Here is a 22,142-nt window from a genome sequence, read left to right as displayed (position 1 = left end):
CGATATATCCTGCAGAATCTTACTAAAGAGCTTAAATGTTTTGAAATATTATCCTTAGATAAGTAGTTCTGTATTATATTTTTCTAGTTGTAAGCTATATAAATAGTATTTGTCCTGGCTTTATTAATAATTTTTTATATTACAGCAGTTTTTAAAAATTACATCCTAATAAGTTTTATGTGTAAAACTGCAGTAATAATAAGTAGTTTTGGTTTGGGGAAAAATACACAGCAGAAAATACAGATTAACGGGTTGAAATTTTTATTTTTGGAAGAAATTTTATGCAAATTTCTCATTTAATTGTTGAAGAATATTAAGTGTTTTTGTTCCCAAAATTATTTTTATGGTATAGTAAGATTTTCACTAATGAGCATGCTATTCTGTTTTATTTTTTGTTTACTAGGGTTCTGTTGAAGATACCAGTGGATCTCAGTCTCTGACTGCATTGCTGAATAAATGCAAAACCCCTCAGGGGCAAAGACTGGTTAACCAGTGGATTAAGCAGCCTCTCATGGATAAGAGCAGAATAGAAGAGAGGTATATAACTAGTGTATACTTTTATTAGCTTTGATTATACCACTTATCTTAATACCTGTTTTTGCACCTATATTTTAGCATCTATCTGCGTGGAGAGCTATGTAGTAATAGAGTCTTAATGACTTAGATTGTTTAAGTAACTTATTTTCTTAATTATGCTATAAAAAAGTAAAACATTATTGGAGAGATGGCATGGGTGATGTTTCAGAGCATGAACTTGGGAGCCAGAGTATCTTGTTTCAGATTATGGCTTTGCCACTTATTATCTGTCCTCTTGGGCAAGCTAGTCAATCTCTGTGTCACAGTTTCTTCAGTTTTAAAATGACAGTAATAACATAAACAATTCATAGGGTCGTTATGAGGATTAGATGATTTAATATATGTAAAGTAATTTGAACAAGATCTGGTACATAGAAAGCACTCTTCGTTATTTTAGAAAGAATTTATTTAAGGCAGCTTAAACATATATTACAGAAAATATTTAAAATTTGGAAAATAAAAGAAAAAGTTATATAATCCTGCTACTCTAATATGATTAGCATTTGAGTATATTTTATTTTATCTTTATTTTTGATGAGTTTTAAAACATTTTATTTACTTATTTATTCATTCATTCATTCATTCATTCATTTATTTATATTTTTTATTTATTTTAGGCAAGACAACCCTTGGTTGACCTTACAGATTGCAAGGACCTTGTCAGTTTACAGTCCCTTATTTTTTTTATTTTTTACGCCTACAGCACCTGGTCTTCCTAGGTGGTCTCCCATCCAAGTATTAACCAGGCCCAACCCTGCTTAGCTTCCGAGATCAGATGGGATCGGGCTTGTTCAGGGTAGCATGGCTGTAGATGAGTTTTAAAACTTTTAAATGAAATATATACATAGGAGCACAAATCCTGAGTGTGTAACTTGATAGATTTTCACAAAGTGGCCATATCAGTGTAACAACACATAAGTCAAGAAACAACATAAATAGCATCGCAGAAATCCCCTCTTCACTCCAAGAGTAATCACAGATTAATTTTGCCTGCTTTTGAACTCTGTAAATGTCATGATCTTACATAGTAAATTCTTATGTTAACCAGTCTTTTCTAAAAATAGTTATAATCCTAATAGTTTTGTGCCCTAGTTTTCTTCCCAGTTTTGCTTATAAGTATTTTTTAGTATTGCTGTTTTATCTTCATATTCAGAAGTACGTAATTTTTTACTGATTGAATGCACTTTAAGTTTTCCAGTAATTAGGTTATTTCTAATGACCTAGTGTTTTCTATTTGGTAAGTTAAGATATTGCCAGAATGGGTAAAAGTTTCAATATTTTTATGGCTTTGATGTTGTCAAATCATTCAAGAAATTTGTTGAATACTTAGAGAACACTGATGGTATATAAGAGCAAAATAATCTCATGACCCTTTTGGAAGATGCCAGGCAAACATAAAGTAGTTGATCAGTGTTGTAAGACACTCTATAAATAATAAGCAAGGTAAGTGTTGATCCTATAGATTCCAAAAAGCTTTACCATAAAAGTGACTAAAGACGTTAGCAAATTGTGGGTATTCTGATATTTTATTGAAAATGCAGAAGTTGAAATGTTAAGGTAACTTTCTGAAGCCAAGTTTGTTGGGGAAGAAGAGTAGGATTTAGTGACTTAAATAGGAAGGATTAGATATTTGCAAGTAATTAAGGCAGTTTGTAATTTTTTAATTTTAATTATTTGAGTAACTAAGTACAATTCTAGCTGTCAATTCAGAACAGGAGTACTTATAGTGATAAGTTTGCTACCCTGGTCTCCCAGCTCCCCAGACCCTTTCCTCAGGGCCTCAGTGTTATACTGCAGCTCCAGGGACACTTTTCTTATCATACTCTATGTGAATCGCCACCACTGCCCTAGAAACAACCAGTCTTATCAGTTCATTTAGTATCCTCTCATGGAAAGTCTGGCTAAACAAGCAAAAATTTATGTCTCTTCTTTCATCTTTTAGTTGTTTTTTTTTTTTTTTTTTTTTAAAGAAATAGCAGGTAATGTAAATAAGTCTCAAGCTCTGGAAAGTTGGTTATATTTTTAACTTTGGGCTTGTGGGAACAGAGCAATTGTCAGTGGACGACGCCTTACGACTTAACAACTAGAGCATGTATGTATTTATATTAAGACCTTTTAGAAACCTGAGAAGTCACTTACATATTATTACCAGAGTAACAAATTATTTAGAAGGCAAGATACCAAATTAGATTTTCTGTTAGAGGGTAAATAAAAGTTACTTTAACATTACATAACAGTAATTTCCAAAATCTAGTGGTTTTACTAGATTTGTTAGAAATTACACTGGTGAGGATGGCTTTATGAGTCAGAAGATCTTTTTTGCACCTGTAGGATAAGATGATATATTTTCTCCTTTTTATCTTGGTGAGAATTTTCTTTCTTTTTCTTTTTTTAAAGCAAGTAGGAAGGCCTGTGGTTTTCAAGGCTAACTGCTGAAATTCCACAGTAGGAAGAAAAAGTTATATAATCCTTATGTAGGCTTTTGTTTGGGCAGTCTCTGTTTCTCAACTCTCACCTGCTGTGATACCTCATGTTGCCTTCCTGGGGTTTTCAGGGCAAATCTGTGATTTCTCTTAAGCATTTAGGAGTGATCTTTTTCAGGGTTACATGTCAAATCAAATTTTTCTGTTTCTTACTGTCATTATTGTTTCGAGGTGACTTTCCAGAAGAGAATATAGTGGAAATCTCTAAACCCTGAAACTGTGAGGAGTTAATTTTAAATTGAATTCCATTAAGGAAAGCAAAGAGTTTTCTATTTTTATTAGAGCAGATATAGGGACAGGTGTGACTAGATTTTTGAGTTTGGTGCATATATCTTATCAAGGACTATAGCCCAGTGATGGATTCAGGAATAATGATGAAAATGGGATTACAGCTGTCCCTCCATTTACACAGTGCTTTTATTATGCAAATTTTTTATACATGATAAATATTCCCCCCATTTACATGGACTTTTTATACGCGGTTTCCAATTACGTGGTCTCATTTAGGTGATTTTTTTTTTCATTTCCATTATTGGTGATTACTCTTTCTAAAAAACAGTAACTTAACTCAGCAATTTACAAAGAACTAATACTAATACACAATTATTAATGATCTTCCTGTTCATTGGATGGCAAATAAAAAAGTATAGGTGACTACTGATGTTTTTCGGGATTGGTTTTACAAATGTTTTGCTGTAGAAGCTGAAAATTATTTGAAGGAAAAATGTATTTTAAAATAATTCTACTTTTAGATAATGTATCTGATCATCCACACAATTTAGAACATCCATATATAAAAGTTGTATATTTGCCACCAAGTATAATTTCCTTAATCCAACCTATAGATCAAGGCATCATATCCACCTTTAAGATTAATTATATTAAACAGAGTTTTAGTGGTATTTTTAATAAACTTGAAAATAATGAATCACTTACAGCAGCCTGGAATAAATTCACAATTTAAGTTGTATCAAGAACATTGCTTTAGCTTTGAGTTCTACAAAGCCGTCGACTTTAAATGCTTATTGGAAAGCAGTATGGCCAGAAGTGATTGTACCAGGGAATATGGCTCCAAAAACTGAAAAGGGAATAACTGGCATTATTAATTTATTAAACACATTTCAAGAAGAAGGCTCTGACAATTTGAATGTAGGTATTGATGAATTACTAGTTGATCACGCATTAATTAATAATTAATTCACTTGATATCTGAAGCATATCCTGTCCATGAATATGGCAGTGATCTTGAACCAGTTTCATTCACTGCGGAAAATATTTACAGCTCTTCAATTGGCCACAAAAACTAGAAACTGCAGTTGTATTCATCCAAACATCCAGCAAGCCTTAAAATTTCTAACAAATTTTTTTAAATGTTATAGTGAATATCAAAGAATTTATGAAAACTTAGCAAAAGATGGGATTGGAAAAAGAGCATCCAAAAACATAAACATAAATAATAAAACCAAAGTGATACTTCCAAATATTTCGAGTGAAGCAGATAGTGACTTTCTGCCAATTAAAAAGAGAAGGTTGATAGCTTTAGATTATAGCGCAGACACTGACAACAAATAAAATTTATTTTGATTTTTCTGAATTTTCATTAGCATTTTTGGTGAAAATATGTGAAATATTTTTATGATTTATATTGGCTTATTTCTTTAGTACTTTTTTTCATACTGGTAGACTCTGCACAGTTTTCTTCCATGTAAAAAAAAAATGCGTGGAATGGGTGGATCATCTGCATAAATCGAGGGATGGACTTTTAAATAATTGTCAAGTGATTAGAAGGAAGGAGGGCGATAAGACTGGTATTTACTTTATTATGCTTGGCACTTTGCTAAGTATCTCATGTTTGTCACCTGTGATATGATTGGGGCTGGATTTAAAAGCCAGGCCATCCTTACCCAGAGCCCAGGCCCTTAATTGCTGTACTGTATTTGTTGCATCTATCGATTGTATTTAATTTTACCCAAATTGGATTTGGATTTTCATGAGAAACGAAATTCATTATTTTGGCTTTTATTTAAGTTACATCTGTGGAATCACTTTATCTGTTGCACTGCTCCTCTTTCCAGTCATTAAAGCCTGTTTGCACTGAGTCCACAAATACTTTTTAGCTAATGGCTTAAATACTTTTATCTCTACTGAGAATGTTGTTACGTTTTATGAGTGAGTTTCTAGGTATGTCCTCCTTTTTAGTACTTTATTAATCAAACTAGAAATTATAGTAAGAACTTTGTTCATATTACTTTTTTTCACTTGTTTTCTGATAGGTCCCAAGAGTCCTCATTGTCTGCAAATACTCTAGGACTGTTGCTTTTAATCTTGTAGGGTAGTTTTTTGTTTTTTGTGTGTGTGTGTGGTGTGTGTGTGTTTGGTTTTTTTTTTTGGTCTTTCCTTGGTAATTTTCCCACATTTTTTCAAAGAATTCTCTAAAGAACATTGAAAGTGTGTTACCATGTGAAATACTTCACTCTTATAAAATTGTTGATGAAATAATTTGCATATATTAAGTTTGGTATTCTTAGTGCCTTCTATTTTAAAGTCAAATTTATTTTTATTGTTTTAAATTCAAGCAAAAATTTTTTGCCTGGCATTTAGATTGGGTAAACAAATTACTGGACAGTTTTTGATGTTACCGTGACTGACTTTGGCAAAGCTTGACTAGATTTCAAGTGTTTTAAATTGGGGATAGGAGATGGTAAGATAGTAACATACTTTTTAAAAACGACAGCAAATGATGGCTGTTTTAATATGTGGCTAGATAATCAACATTCTGAATGAACTCATTTGGCATATAACTCCTGAACTCCTTTTAAAAGTCAACATTCAGGAGAACTCGGAGAAAATTCTCACCATTTGTGGAACGGTGAACCACAATCAGCCCTCAGTCCCACACTAAACAAATTAAGAGCATTATCAGATGGATGACACCATGCTAGGAACAGTCTGTTCTTTTTATTAGTTGTTTTGAGTTTTTTAAATTAAATATTGAATAACTACAATAAAATATTGCTTATGAAGTATGTAGAAGGTATAAAGAACGTTACCATTAACCTCTGTTATTTCTTATATACTCCTCCTTGATCTTCTTACTTTCTTTTCCCTTTGAGAAAGCACTATCCTGGATTTTATATTTTGCTCTTTTTTATAGCTTTATCACATATGTCTAGTGCATGTTGCATGTTTTTAGACTTTATCCTATGGACTAGTATTACATGTCTTTTACGACTTCTTTTTGATCTACCTCGTATTCATTGTAAATGTAATTCATTTTCATTGTTGAATATGTTCCATTAATATACCATAATTTCTAATATCATTTTACAGTTGGTAGACATTTGGGTGGTTTTCATTATTACTAACAATATGATTACTTTCTGTTGCTATTTTGCAGAAATTTAATTTTCATTTAGTTTACTAATATCTTAAGGAATGTTCACATCAGTGTTGAATGTATCTGGCTTATAATTTTCCTATTTTGCAATGACAACCTTAGGTTTTGCTATCAAGGTTATTCTTGCTTCAAAATAAGGTAGAGAGTGTTCCCTCCCTTTTTCATTTCTATAATCTGGAATAGTTTGTGTAACACTGGAATTACTCGTATTCTTGGTAGGTGGTGAGGTTTGCCTGTAAAACCATTTTAGTTTGGTTTTCTTTTTGAGAGAAGATTTCAAACTACTGACTTAGATTTTTAAACTATTATAGGGTTACATATTCAGTTTTCTTGTTTTTTATGTAAGTTTCTTTCTATATAAAATTTAATTTGATTAATGTAGCAGTCTTATTAGAAACATAAATCTCTAAATAAAAATACGGCTCCTGTAAATTTAGAGATCGTGGTGGTGCTTATGTGATAGTATATCATGCTTTTTGAGGCAGTGTACTCCTAGGGTCTCTAGACTTTCTTCCAGGTTATGTTATCCTTTCGTGCAAGGATATCTTTAGTTAGTAATTCATGTTTTGTGGAAACAGGTATGGAGGTCATACAGTGAGTGTAGTTTCTATGAAACAGTGAGATATTGCTCTGGCCTCTGAAGAACAGGAGGGTTTTCTGTCCATTGCTTTTCAACCACAAAGGTTGAAAACAGATGCCTCTGTGGAGACTTCTAAATCAAGCTTAGTGGAGACTTCTTTATTCTGGTCTCTAGGCTGATCTGCAAGCGTCTTTGAATTTCATTTGCCGTCCTATCCAGCTTGCACCACAGAGGCATCTGTTTTTTCCAGTGATTTCATGGGGACCATAGGATTTCTTGCTCCATTGGCCCTTTGTCATCTTGGCCTCTCTTTCCTTAGCTTTCTTTCCAATTAAATGTTGCTGGAGAAGGTCACGTAATGCTGATTGGACCCACTGTATTTTCAAGCTGTCTAGCTTTCATTGCTATGTGCTATTACTTTATAACATGACTTATTATAGTGACCAATCCAAAATTTTTTACTTTTTCCCGAAAGCCTTCAGCTGCCTCCTGCCTCTAAGTGATGATGTCCTCCTTAATCCTTACAATCTCAAAGTATATCTATGTTTTCAGTCTTTCACTCTTGACTCTTTCTCAGAAGAAGAAATAATGCTTTTTGTTTTCCAAAGCCAAGGGCCTTTCCATTTTACCTCTGATTATTGTTTTTTCCTATTCTCTGTTTCAGTTTTCTTTTCAGTGCATTCTCTGCTTTTCTCTTTTGAAGTCTTTACTTTTCCCTTCCAACTATTCTCTCTAGAATCCTCTCACTGTAAACCCTAATTATTCAGAATATAGGCAAATGAAATACCCCAAAATGAAGTTTCTCAGCTCCTATAGGAATTCCTTGCTTTCTTATTCATATCACATCTCATTGCATTTTGTATGTCATTGTTACTCAGCACTAACTGTAAGATGGAGCATGTCCTTGTCCTCCACTAGATTGAATATTCCTTGAAAGCATGTTCCTCTTTTATGCCTTTCCAAAATTTTATTTTAATCTTCTCAGACTTTGCAGATTATCTACTACTTAACGTATTAATAAATAAGTGGCTCTGATTGCATTAAACTATGTGAAGAACAGATAAGAGACTCAGAAACTTGTTATTGCAGGTCTTTAGGTACCACATTTGTTCTTAGCCATATCAATATGCTTTCATGAAATTCCAGTCAACTGTTTTTACAATGAGAGACCAGAAATGCTAGTTTTAAAGAAAGGACAGAATGTTGATTTTTAAAAGTACAAAAAAAATCCATTATTAATTTTATAATTTAATCTGTTGGAATTTTAGAGATTAACTGACCCAGAACATTTTGTATTCCAGTCATCTTGCAAATTTGTATATCAAATTGTATTTAGCTGAGTAATTTAATTGGGTAGAATTGACAGGTATACTATGTTATGCCAACAGTAACTTTAGTACTTCTAAAATTGTGATGTAAAAGTGGCATTGTCGTAGAAACAGCACAGCAATCTTTAAAAAAAAAAAAAAAAAAAGTCTGTTAGCCAGAACATAAACTGACACTGTAACTAATTCTGAAATGGCATACTGAATAGAGTTGTGAAACTAGCAATTTATTGGGCTTTAATAATGATAGCCAGACCAAAGACTGAGGGGGCTGTGTATATTGCCCTGTCCTATGTGTTTTAGAAGTTTTGTCCTTCTCTTGATGTTTTACTTTTTAATAAAGCTTATTAGAACTTTATACCCTTGCACAGTGTTAATTACTTATGATTCATTCTCTAGTCAGTTTGAGAGGGAACAGTGATAATATACTAGGAACAGGAAAGAAGCATATAATCTTGATCATAAATATCTTTTCTATGTATTTTTACCATTTACCTGAGAGTGTTCTGAAAACTTGAGATTTTAGGGAAAGAAGAAGAAGAAAGATAATGGGTAGGTCACCTAGCATCAGGTTTCATCCTTTCTTTATCCCTTACACCTCTCTTTCCTCTTTATCATGAGAACTCAGGAATTTCTTGTGATTGTTAGGACTCACACTTTTCTCAAACTGTTGTGTGCATAAGAACCTCTTGAGAAGCTTCACTGAAATTTCACAGCCGGGACCCTCCCCCAGAGACTCTGTGTTATTACCCACCTCCAGGTGATTTCGATGCTGATGATTTTGGGCCATACTTAGAGAACCCCAAGTAGAGACAGACTTAGCTAGGAAGGCACACATTTGCTTTTTTTTGCATTTTGTAACTTGGCTGCATCTGTCTCTCATTTTTGCTTTGTTTTTTTAAATGCCATAGAAATTTTTTCTGGAGCAGTAAATTTATTTATTCTCTATGTTTGTTTATAGCCCCAGTGACTGGTTCATAATACAAGCTTGGTAGCAGATTATTTTCCCAATAATTTGGCACTTGCCACAACAGGTGTGTCTGCTGCCAGCTGCCTAGATATTATCATGACATTCTATAGAGTTTTAGTTATTTTTCTCTTTATTTTCATCTTTTAAAAAGTGAATTTTTGATCAAGTTCTTTTAAACTTGTAGTTCCCAACCTGGGGCAGTTTTTCCCTCCAGATGACATTTGGCAGTATCTTAGAGACATTTTTGGTTGTCACACTGGAGAAAGTATAATAGTGGGCGAGAAGCCAAGGGTGCTGTTAAATACTACACAATATCTTCTTACGACAAAGACTTATGTAGTCCAAAATGTCAGTATTGCTAACATTGAGAAATAATTTGCTGGATGAATATTTTGATGATGCAGGAATTGTAAATGTTGATGGAGAGACCAATAAATAGTTAAAAGATTTAGAAAGCTGATTTGTTTTTTTTGCTTTATTCCTGTGTAACTTTAGGGTTAATTTACTGCATATAGTTTACAAATATAAGGGAAAGGTTGCTCATCTGATATCCTTTTGACCTTGTGTCCATGGCCATTTTCCCTACCTTTGATTGTTAAAATTGACCTTTTAGCTAATAACTTCAATAACATTTACAACATTGTTTTTCCTTTTTTGGTGGGGAGGGAGTCATTTTAATATTTTACAAGGAACAGATCAGCAGAACAAGATTATATCAGATAGCCCGTGTACAGTAGTTGCAGCTTATATACAACATTGTTTTTCAAACTGCAAGTTGTGACCCAGTAGTGGGTTGTGAAATTAATGTAGTGAGTGACAACCAGCATTTTTGAAAAGTTAAATATGAGAAAAATAAAATCACATATGGTAAGTGTTTTGTGACACCTATTTTCATTATATTTTGTAAGGGAGGAAAATTTCTCCTGCTACCCTTCTCCTGGGTTATCTGACTGGGGCCCTGTGGATTGGACTGACAAAAGACAGATTAACAAGAGAAAAACAAGTTTATGCTTACAAATAGGAAAACTCAGATGAGTAACTCCAGGGTTGGTTAAAACTTGGGCTTATGTAGCATTTTAGCAAAAGAACAATAAATTTTTAGAGAAGCTACAAGAAGAGGAAAAGGATTTTGAGTTTTAGGGATGCAAATTGTGGGAAGGCAAATATTTGGGGAAATAATGGTAAATAAAGCTTTGTTAGTAAAGTTTGTTATGTAGATTCTTCTGCTGCCATCTTCCAGCTGATAAGGGTCTAAAGTTGTCTGGGGAGTGGTTTACTTTTGTTTTTGCTGGTAAAGAAGGAAAGGGAGAGCACCTTTATAAATTTCTCTCCAGCTTTTATGCAAATAGGGAAAAGGCAAGGCAGAGAGCTTTTCTTTTTTCTGCTTCTTCTCAGTTATCTTCAATTGAAAACGGTCCTTAAGACGAAGTGGCTTATTTTGAGGTGGTATGTTCTGCCCCGTACAATATCTATGCATGCATGTGCTGGGTCATGATGTAAAAACAATCCTTGCTATGGATTACAGTGAAAAATAGCCATCAGTTCCGGTAAATTGCAAAAGCAATATGAGCTGCATGTTTTATAGTTCTTGAAATAAGCTAAGATTTTATTTGTTGACTTTGGGAAGCAACAAACTTATTTCAGTTTTTTAATTAGAAAATTTTGGCTTTGTCCTGTGAAGTAATTTTAGAATGTATGCTGAAAATTTATATGACCTCTGACAGAATAAGTATTGGATTTTTACAACCTTCTTAAATTTGTAATTCTGTTTCATTAAGATCATTATTTACATGTGTAGTATGTATCAGTAACAACAATGTGCCAGTAATAAAATTCTTCTAATTAAGAAATATCAGTTTGCTGAAAGGCAAACAAAATTGGCTATTATTTCAGTATCTTATGATGCTACTTAACTAAACATTAATTTAGTTATTAATTAATCAGAAACTGCTTATATTATAGTGTTACAGAACTTTTATTTCTATATAAAAGCTAACATTTCTGTAAAAAGCTAACATTTCAGAATAGGTTCAAGCTTCTTACTGGAATTTTTTAGTTGATTTAGTTGAGACTTATGTACCTAGTTGGCAGATTTTAATTTTATACTAAAATATTTGAGATTAATTCTAGTGTAATTTATTTCAGACTGAACTTAGTGGAAGCTTTTGTAGAAGATGCAGAATTGAGGCAGACTTTACAAGAAGATTTACTGCGTCGATTCCCAGATCTTAACCGACTTGCCAAGAAATTTCAAAGACAAGCAGCAAACTTACAAGATTGTTACCGACTATATCAGGGCATAAACCAACTCCCTAGTGTTATAAGTGCTCTGGGAAAATACGAAGGTAATAAAATGATTTTGTTTTTATTTTCCTTCACACTCTATAAAATTAGCAAATGTGCTGTCCTTATATAGCAAATGTGGTTCTGTTGATTCTAAGTTTTTCTAATAATAGGTTTGTATTGACCTATAGCTACATCACAGAGATCATGAGACAAGTTAGAATTTCTGCTTTTTAGAAATAAACACTAGGGTTACTGCATTTATTAATAGGTCTATTGCACTAATAGTGGGAGTTGAACAGGGTTCATTTGCTAAAGAAGACTCTCAAAATAAATGTTTACAAATCTACAGGAAAATGATACAGTCAGCAGCAGCAGGGAAGTAGGGATGTGCATGCCTCACAACAAGGGGGCCTGAGAGGTCAGGTGCAGGTTTCTCCCTAGTGTCCTTCCTTTTGAGAGGGCTGTGGTGAAATGCACTTTCTTAGATTAGGGACCACCGGCATGTGCAGAGCTCCTTGGAACCAGGGAGCCTAAAATGGAGTCTTGGCTGGACTTTTTAATATTTGTTTTACTGGCCTCATGGGCATATTCCTGTCCTATAACTAGCTTCTACAAGTAGAGCCCTCTGGGGTTCTCACTGACAGTGGATACAGATCCGCAGTCACAGTAAACAATGCTGAAAAGCTGAACAAACCACCCTGAATATCTTGGGACCAGTCATTACAAAACAACACAATCAGTATGTTTGTCGCCTTGACCAGTGTTTGTTGCTATGCAGGAACTTGTAGAAAACTGCACAGGCTAATTCCAGGCCTGCTGGAATTCACCTTTCCGGCACACCTGTGAAAGAAAGTTAAGAGAAAGAGTCTTTGTGCTCTCTAACAGGTTAAGTCAAAGTGAAATAAGTTATCAGAATTGAGTGAGCAAAGTCACATATCGTTAATAATGATAGTATTGGTAGGTAAAATCAACTTGCTTTGCAAGCATAGCTCTTAAGTGAACATAAATTTCTATAGCAGATATTTTAGTAATTGTAAAGTATATGTTTAATTATTGAGCATTTTAAGTTTCAGAGTTAAAGATCAGCATCCCTTAGAACTAACCTTAAAACAAACCTTTCAATATTATGCAAAAGCTTTATTCTTTTGCAGATAGACTTGAAGAAACAACGTTAGATGATAGAATATAAAATAAGTATAGATTTAATCTAAATTTAATGGTAACCTTTTATCTCATAGAATGTAAAAAGATAACTAAGTACTTATCTTCTCAAAGTACCATTGTATAAAAACTATTCCTGTTCTAGTCAAGGCTCCTCATTAGACTGATGAGACTTAAATGCCCTTGCATTTAGCTCCACCAAAGTAGAATTAAAGAAAATGAGTTTTTTTTTTTCTGTTTTCCCACTTCTTTAGTGTGGCTTAGGATACCATTTACCTTCTTTGTGCCTCGGTTTCCTGATCTTATAAATGAATGTCTTCTACTGCTATCTTTTCTGATTCCGTATCCTCCAGCCCTGTTTCAACAGTACCAACTGGAAACACCAGTATTAGGGTTACAATCAGGGTATAGTTATGGAGATTGGCTCTCTGATTCACTCCTAACCATTTACATTGGCTTTTTTGAACCTTTTTTCATATATCTTTTTCCTCACAGAGTAAATAAATATCCTTTTTTTCCCCTGAGAAAAGTACTGGCCTTGAATTGGAAACTCCCTTAATTTTCTGTCCTTCATGTCCCCACCCCACCCCTTTGCTTCTTATCTCCCACTTCCTTTTAATCTCTACTGGCTCTTTACCACAAAGTATTTTAAAAATAGTTCATATCTATCCTATTTTTAAAAAGGAATCTTTGTGCATGTGTCCTCTTCTTGGGCCACCTATATTTTTCTCTTTTTATTCCCAGGCAAATTTCCAAAGCCTGCACTGTTATCTTTCATTCACTCAACTCGCTTCTGGCCCTGACCACAGTACTGAGTTGGCATTTTCTAAGTGACTTACTTGTTCCTAAATCCAGCAAACATGGTCCATTTCCCATCTTAACCAGATTTCACTGCTGAATTTGACAATCTTTTTTTTCTTCAATTTTTTGAAATGTATTAACGTATAGCATATTTGTTTAAAGTGTACAGCATGATTTGATATATTTATTGTGAAATGATTACCACAAAACATTGTTAACATCCATCACCACACATGATTACAAATCTTTTTTCTTGTGATGAAAACTTTTAAGATCACTTTTAGCAGCTTTCAAATATACAGTACAGTATTTTTTTTTTAAAACTATAGTCACCATGCTGTATATTATGTCTTCAGGACTTATTCTTGTAATTAGAAGTTTATACCTTTTGACCACCCCCTGCCTCTGGCAACCACCAGTCTAGTCTGTTCTGTTTCTGTGAGTTTGGTTTTATTAGATTCCACATATGAGTAAGATCATACAGTATTCGATTTCCGTTATGTATATATCTATAGACACACACACACCACATGTTTTTTATTCATTTATCTGTCAATGGACACTTAAATTGTTTCTATTTCTGGGCTGTTGTATTTGTTTCCTTTGAATATATATATCTAGAAGTAGAATTGCTGGGTCACATTTTCCTATTTTTTGCCTCCTTCTTAAGAGATCACCCCACCTTGCCCCCGTTCTGTTTTTGGCCTTCTTTTCACTCAGTATCAGGAACTTCAGAGCTGGGGTTCTTGAGTGAATTCTTCGAAGTGTCCTGAAATTTTATGCAAAATTTTGTGTATACATATTTTTTCTGAGGAAAAGATCTGTAACTTTCATCAGATACCTCAAAGTATATGTAACCCTTGCGCGCCGCCCCCCTCCAAAAATAAAAAGGTAAGAAAGTGGTGCTCTGCACATTCCTTGGGTAATCTTTCTCATTCCCTGGGGTAAACATGGAAGTTGGGAATTGGAGTTGAGAGTAGCTTGGCTCTCTTCCTCAACTTCCCTGAAAATATGTGGCCTAATATATTCGATTAGAGTTTTACAACATGTCAGGAATTCCTACTTTTTTTGGTGTAACACTTAAGTTATATAGATCTGTGAGAGATCATAACATTATCTAAATCAAGTGCTTCACATTACCAGTTTGGCAACTGATGTCCAGTTGAAGTCGCTTAGCCTAGAAAATATAGGAGGAACACCAGACCGTTCCAGATGTCATCGTGTTCATTTCTTTCAGTAACACGGAACATTGGAGACCCTAGGTGTATGCGCTCGTCATTGAGAACCTAACTGGCCTCTCTTGAGTTTTTTTAAAAAACAACAGAATGGAGTTTTGCACAGTTTAGCATAGCTCCTTAGTCTACTGATTTCATAAAGAAAGCCAAAAGAAGGATAATTTATGAAGAAAATAAATGGAACGTACTATCTTTAAAAGCAAAATCATGACTTAAAATTTAAAAAAATATATTAGTATACTACTAGAAATTGAGTATGTTCTCCTGACATTTTGTGGTGATTTTGGTTTTTTGAGTAACTCCACATTTAGTGATGTCTTAATGTTATTCCTGAAAATAATAAATTCATAGACAGCAGAGGGCAGCAACAGTACAGAAAGTAGATTTGTATTGAGTGATGAAAGCTCTGCTCTAACTCACCTTCTATCAGAAATAGCTGTTTGAAAAATACATTTGGCCTCCTTATTCCTCATTTCTTTTAAAAAGTTTAAGTAAATTGAAAAGTTGAGGGTCTACGGCCATGCAACCCTGAACAAGCCCGATCCCGTCTGACCTCGGAAGCTAAGCAGGGTCGAGTCTGATTAGTACTTGGATGGGAGACCATCTAGGAAGACCAGATAATGTAGGCGTAAAAAATTTAAAAAAATAAGGGATTGTAAACTAACAAGGTCCTTGCAATCTGTGAGGTCAACCAAGGGTTGCCTTGCCTAAAAAAAAAAAAAAATTGAGGTAAAACCTAAAATAATGGTATTATGGATTTAGGGCAAATTTCTGATAGTGCCTAAAACAACTCCTCTTTAAGTATGCATGTTATTTTATTGATGAATTTTATCGTAACAGCTTTCATACTAAGGTACATATAACTCTTCCCTCTCCCCTTACCTAATTAATCATATAGTGCTATTTAATATACTTCTTAAATACCCCATATTAGCTATTTTCCCTCCCCTGGTCTGTGCATCCCCCTCAGTGAACTCTTAATAATCTTATTGCTTATCTGATCATGTAATTTTTACCCACTTCAGTTTGGAACTCTTTGTTTCCCATAACCTGTAGGAAAGAGTCCTTCCTTTCCAGAGCTTGGCTGCTGCTTTCTGTTCAGCCTCCCTGACAGTACTTCACCTACACCTTCTGCCTCAGTACAGTAGTTCCAGTCTCCAGACATGCTGTGCCCTTTGATGCTTTCGTGCATGTTTTCCCCATCTTAAATGTTCTTTACTACCATGTCCACATGATGAACCCCTATGAATGTTTTCAAGATTAAGCTCAAATGTTACCCTTTTCATGAAGCTGTCTCATACAGAGCTGAAAGTTTCTTTCTCTGGTTTCTATAGCACATTGTGCTTATCTCCATTACTTTTTTAGCACTAAATAACATAGTAAGTTAATCTAATAAGTAATCACATTTTTAACTTGATTAGCTTTCTTCTAAATGGAAGATAATATAAAAGCAATTTATTTGGCATTTATGGAAAGGAATCTGCGTTACTAATTTAGTATTTAGTGATTTTTTTAAACTTTAGCCTGTGAAGTTGCTATTTAGAGTTGGTTGGAATTTGTATTTTGGAGATATTTTCTTTAAATTTCATCTTTATCAGTTTATAAAAGCAACATAAATTGTAGGTAGTTATTATACCTTCCAAAGATAATCATCATTAAAGATAATCATTTGTTATGTGTTGTTTCATTTTTTAAACAAAATTATATATAGTCAGTTCTGCTGTAACACTTTTTGAAAGCATGGATTCGTTCCAGTGTAATTGATATATGAGGGAACAATTTGAGCATGATGTAAATTTTGCATTGCTTATGTACAGTTTTATCTGTGGGAAACACTAGAAAATTGCATCCAGTTGAATTGAGCAATGTAGAAGGACAGAAACTGTGTACAGAGAAACATACACACGTTCACCTCAAATGTCAGGCAATGTCCACAATTCACTGTTATGAGCAGCCCTCATTCACATCTGGTGTTATAACTTTGAACCCTAATTCAGACAGCTCACCATTTCACAATAGCTCACAAACTGTAATCCTTCAGATGTCCACCTTCACAAGCAAACCTCAGGTCCTTTGGAAGATAAAATATAGTATTTATTATAATATTTATGTATTTCTTAACCACTTAGTTTAACGTGTGAAACTGCAATTGTTTTTATTACGTTTCTTTTTTACGTGTCACTGATGAAGTTTCCGAGTGTTGTGCACTCAGAAACTAACCAGTTTTCTCAAACTCTGATTTTTATTGCAGGTTTGCATAGTGCTGTGATTTTTTTTTTTTAGGGCTGCATACATTGCGTTGTAACAACTGGCCATATGCAAAAAATGTAATATAATATATTAGTGAGATAGATATGTCTGTAGTACTAATTGTCACTTGTTATAATTTAACCTCTATTGTTTGACATCGTTTAATTACTAAAAATTATTATTTATATTTAGCTAACATCTATTGTTATTTTACAGTTATGGGAGGTTATTATGCAGAAACTTTAAAGATTTGTGTAACTCCCTGCATTTTGATTTTGTTTTTTTCTGATAGCAGATTCCTAAAACTAGAATTTCTTGGCCATGCTATGCATTTTTTCTTTTAATAATAAAAGTAATAATGTAAAAATGCCAACGCCAAGTTTAACTCTAGAAGAGTAACCACTGTTATTTTTTGGTCCTTCTAGACTTTTCCTCTCTGGTCTGCATTTTAGTGGCAAGTATTGACAAAATATTTTTCCAGGGAAGTTGTACTAATTTTACAGTTCCAGTTATAAGTTTCGCAGGAAAATTTCTTACATTTTCACCAACATAGACTATTTGCTTTTTGTTATGGTGATTAGTACATTTTGTTGAAAATGTTTAGTGGGATCTGGGTGCAGGGTCATTTGAATGGAGTGACAGAGACACAGGGGTAAATATAACCATTCGCCCAAGAATATAATTGTAGTGTGAAAGTTTTTATCATTGAAGATGAAGATTGAAGATAGTGAAGGTGATGATCTAAGTTGTAATGGAAAGAGAAAAGACATTAAAATTATGCTCTATCAAAAAATAAGACAAGGTAATTGCTATAAGTGATGGGTGAGAGGAAGGAAGTATCTTAAAAAGTTGAGACTAACACAAGTGTAAAATGATACTCAGAAATGATGAATGGAACCAGAAGAAAAAGCATAGAAAAGTACTTTTTCGTTAGAATGACAATAGCAACAAAGGAAAAAGTATTATAGAGAAAGTATTACTTGCAGTTGGGGGAACGGGGGCAAGTGGCTGTGCTTAACAAAAAGGATGGATGTCAGTGACCAGAGAATCAAGAAAGAGAAGATGAGTGAAGGAAGAGGACAAGGGTGGTGAGGAAAGATGACAGGCCAATGCAGAGTGGCAGCGAAGGAAGAATAGAGATAGCCTTGTGTCGAAGGTCATTATTTAGAGCGATTGTACTATTTTGATGTTTTACTGTAATTTACCTGCACTTCTGTTGGTGTTTCTATTGTTGGTTTCTTTGCTAATTGGGTAATTTATTGGATCCAGCTTCATATTCGTGAGCATACTGTAAATTTTTGTTGATATCTTACCAGCCTTTTCCCTCTGCTTACATGGATTCTAAAAACCTTTTTTATAAGTATATTAAAAAGGTCAGATAAAGTTTAGTTATATTTAATAAAATGTGTAGATTGGAATTACTATTACAAAGAATTTGTGTAGGATTAGTCAAGGGAACATGGGCATAGAATAAATTGCTTATGTCTTTGGTAATTGAAACTCACATCCTTTACCTATTACCAAAATATTTAATAGAATAAAAAATGTTAATACTAACGTTATAATTAATTTAGACTTTAGCTTGATTTTCTCAGTCATATAAACTATTTAGAAATTCAGATTCAACATACCTGTGACTAGTACCAAGTCCTGGATCTGAGGTTAGTGTCAGGAGGGCATCTATAAGGTACTCATATCTGCTATCCAAAACTATTCTGTAGTTCATTTTCATTTTAGTGTTACTTGCTCATTTAACTTGATTAAAAAAAAAGTGTTTTTTTCCTAATTATTTTGCTAGTCATTTCCAGTTCTCAGTGATTTTAAATAAAATAAATGATTCGAGAGGACAGTTACCAATAATTTAAGTGCAGTTACAGACAATTTACCTAGCAACCTCAGCTTTGCCAAACAGGTCTAGGAAAGGCTTCTTTGAGGTGGGGAAATTGGGGGCCTGTGACATAGTTGGTGGCCACCTGGTGGATAAGACCAGGCATTTGAAGCACAGATGTCGAAAGGGGCCCAATAGTTTACAGATAAATGAAGCAGAATGGTGGACTGATTCTGATGAGCTAAGGAACTCAAGGTCTTAAGTAAAGTGGACTGCTGAGGGTTAGACCATATAATTGTCACCATATAGGAATTCTGACAGGATTTCCCATATGGTCTCTGTTTCGGTATCTAATCTGAATTCATTTCTCTAAACTCCTCTTTTAGAGTTCTCTGTCTCAGTAAATGGCCTCATTATTTACCCAATTGGCTAAGCCTTACAAATCAGCTTTTAATCCTTTCTTGCCCCTATTGAGATCACATTATAAATATTCTTCACCATGAACACCTTTCCATCCCTACTGTCAGTACCCGAGTTCAGGCTGCATTCGTTTCTTACTTGAACTGTCATCCTCCTGTTGTTCTTGCTGTCCCTTGTCTTGGTTCCCTCTAACCCATTCTCTTTGCTCCATTCAACTGTCTTTCTCAAATATAAATTAAACAAGTCATTAATCTGCTTAAAACTCTTCAGGGATTTTTTTTTTTCATTGCCTTTAGGATTAAAATTTAAACTGGTTTAGAAGGCCCCTCATAAATTGTTGCCCCTGCTTATCTCTGTATCCTTTCCCTCCTAGAACCCACTGCCTGTGTTTCTCAGGTTTTTTTGACTACAACTCATAATAAGAAATACATTTTCATTGTGACTAGTGCATACCCATGGATGTGTGTGTATACATATACACACTGTATATATAAAAACAAATAATTGCACAATAAATTGTATAAAACATACAAAACACTTCTGTGAACTTTGACACTTTTATTTACTGAAAAATACTAGTATTTACTAAATTAATTTTATGATGGAGGAAGGCCTTCACTTTGAAAAGACAAATTGTATTTGTTTTTGCATCAGTCCAAATGAACCTGCACATCCATCAGATATCACATATACTATATATTTTCTTCTCCAGACTCATACAGCTATCCCTACCTGTCCTACCTGGCTTTATTCTTATCTTTGAATTTCACTTTGGGAAAGCTTATCTTGTCCCTACATTTGGGTACACTCCTGTCCTGGTTATGTGTTTCCAAAGCACCCTGTATATCCCTGTTATTATACTTGCCACCCTTCTTTGTTATTACTTGTTGACTGTGTCATCTCTTAACGTATCCCCCAAAGAGTATGCAGCATGTACATAAGGAATAAATGAGTATTCCAGCCCAGATGCTACATTTTGTAGGCACTCAATAATATCTTTTAGGAGAATGAGGAAGTAGCACTTAATGTAGCGGAGAGAGAGTTAATGTGAGAAGGAAAACTGAAAATTAAGCAGCATAAGAATGGGAAATGACTTAATGATGAATGGTTGTGTCAGGATTTTAAGATGCTTTGTCTTCCCCTTGTTATTTAGGAGATTCTAAAAGCTCACAGTGTTCCGTATTTTAATACTTTATAGTCTCTGTACTGATAAAGGCAAAAATTAATTCTTTGTTTCTATCATAACAAGGGACTAGTATCCATAGGCTGTTACAAAAGATAAGGAAATAGAAGCAGAAATAGCAAGAAGGTTCAACAAACATTGGAGTGTTCAACCATGTTCCTGACATTGCTGGTTGCTGAGGCTGTGATAAGGCACCAAAACAGTCTCATCTTTGCCTATAAATAGCAAGGGAAACAGACATAAAACAAGTTACTACACAAAAATAGAATTTTGAAAAGTCGACATATAATTGACTTAACATTAGTTTCAGGTGTACAACATAATGATGTGATATTTATATATGTTGTGATATGATCACAATAGTCTAGTTAACATCCATCACCATACTGAATTACAAAAATTTTTTTCTTGTGATGAGAACTTTTAAGATTTGCTCTCAACAATTTTCAAATATACAATACAGTATTAACCAGTTACCATGCTGTACATTGCATCTTCCAAAAATATAATTTTGAGAGATGTTATAAAAAGAAAATTCTGATGTGGTATATCAAGAAAGTGCAACATTTTATTTTTTGATAATGCATGTGCCAAAATAGTTTTCATTGGTGTTCCGCCACTTGGAAATTAACCTTTTTAAATTCACTAAAGATGGTCTCCTTAGTATTTCTCTCAGTTTATGAATAAGACACGAACATAGGTAAGATGGAGAAAATAACCCCCAGAATTAGTGTTGTTATACCAGTTAAGGTTTAGATTGAGAAGCTGCTCTGGGCAGCATTCCAGGACTATATTTTAATGAACCATTTATTCTCAATAGGTTTATGGGCTTTCAGTTTATCCTGAAATACGTTATAATTTTTATCTTAGTAAATGATGATGAAACATTTAACAGTGATTGAATTATGCTCTAGGTTGTTATAGATAAAGTACTTAACGCTTATTGACCTAAACGCTGCAGCAGTTGGTGAGGCACACAGCAGCATTCTTAAAAAATGAAATCTTTAAGGAGTTATAAATGAATCTGGGGGGTAACAGTGAATCTGGAGTTCTTAGAAAAATTATGTAGTGGTTAGATTTCTTGGCATTTCACATTTTAATGCCTTTATGAAGTTAACCGTTGTTTTCCTGTGCAATCTTTGATATCCTTGCTGGTGGATGAGTGCGGTGTGTATCAACACTAATTAATGACCAGTGATTGATTTGCTCCCTTCCTTCGTGAAGTAATCCATTTAACAGATAGTTACCAATGGCATTGTGCTAGTAGGTCCAGTGGTGGATGTGACTTACAAGGTCCTTGCTCTTATGGAGGTTATGAAACAGTGGAAAGGTAGAGGGATACAAACAATAAAGAAATGAACAAGTATTTCAGATAGTAATAAGTACTGTAAAGGAAGCAGAATATATTGACGTGATACAGTGACTTGTCTGGGAGCCAAGGAGATACTAGGTCTGGTGGTTAAGAAATTCCCCTTTAAGGAATCGCTGTCTAAGGTGAAATTTGAATGATGAGAAGGAGCCTGCTGTTAAGACCTGTGGGGAAGGTTTATGGCCATGCTACCCTTAAGCCCAATCCCGTCTGATTTTGGAAACTAAGCAGAGTCAAGCCTGGTTAGTACTTGGATGGGAGACCACCTAGGAAGACCA

General features: G+C 34.1%; 1 protein-coding gene, 1 non-coding gene and 1 pseudogene across 2 annotated transcripts in view; 2 read left to right on the top strand and 1 right to left on the bottom strand.

The window, feature by feature from the left end:
• Positions 1–22,142, top strand: part of MSH2 (mutS homolog 2) — a 67,499-nt gene that overhangs the window by 12,354 nt on the left and 33,003 nt on the right. The window contains exons 6-7 of the mRNA XM_011361316.1: positions 404–537; positions 11,477–11,676. Coding sequence (XP_011359618.1) covers positions 404–537; positions 11,477–11,676 — 334 coding nt within the window. The remainder of the gene's footprint in view (positions 1–403; positions 538–11,476; positions 11,677–22,142) is intronic.
• LOC111740624 lies at positions 1,271–1,389 on the bottom strand. Its single transcript, XR_002780698.1, has one exon. It is a non-coding gene; the product is annotated as a 5S ribosomal RNA (ribosomal RNA).
• On the top strand, positions 15,325–15,443 carry LOC111740684 (annotated as a pseudogene).

This window comes from Pteropus vampyrus, unplaced genomic scaffold, assembly GCF_000151845.1.
Source record: "Pteropus vampyrus isolate Shadow unplaced genomic scaffold, Pvam_2.0 Scaffold66, whole genome shotgun sequence".
Lineage (NCBI taxonomy): Eukaryota > Metazoa > Chordata > Mammalia > Chiroptera > Pteropodidae > Pteropus > Pteropus vampyrus.
Note: the sequence above shows the minus strand (reverse complement) of the source record. Positions and strands in the feature narration are given on the sequence as shown.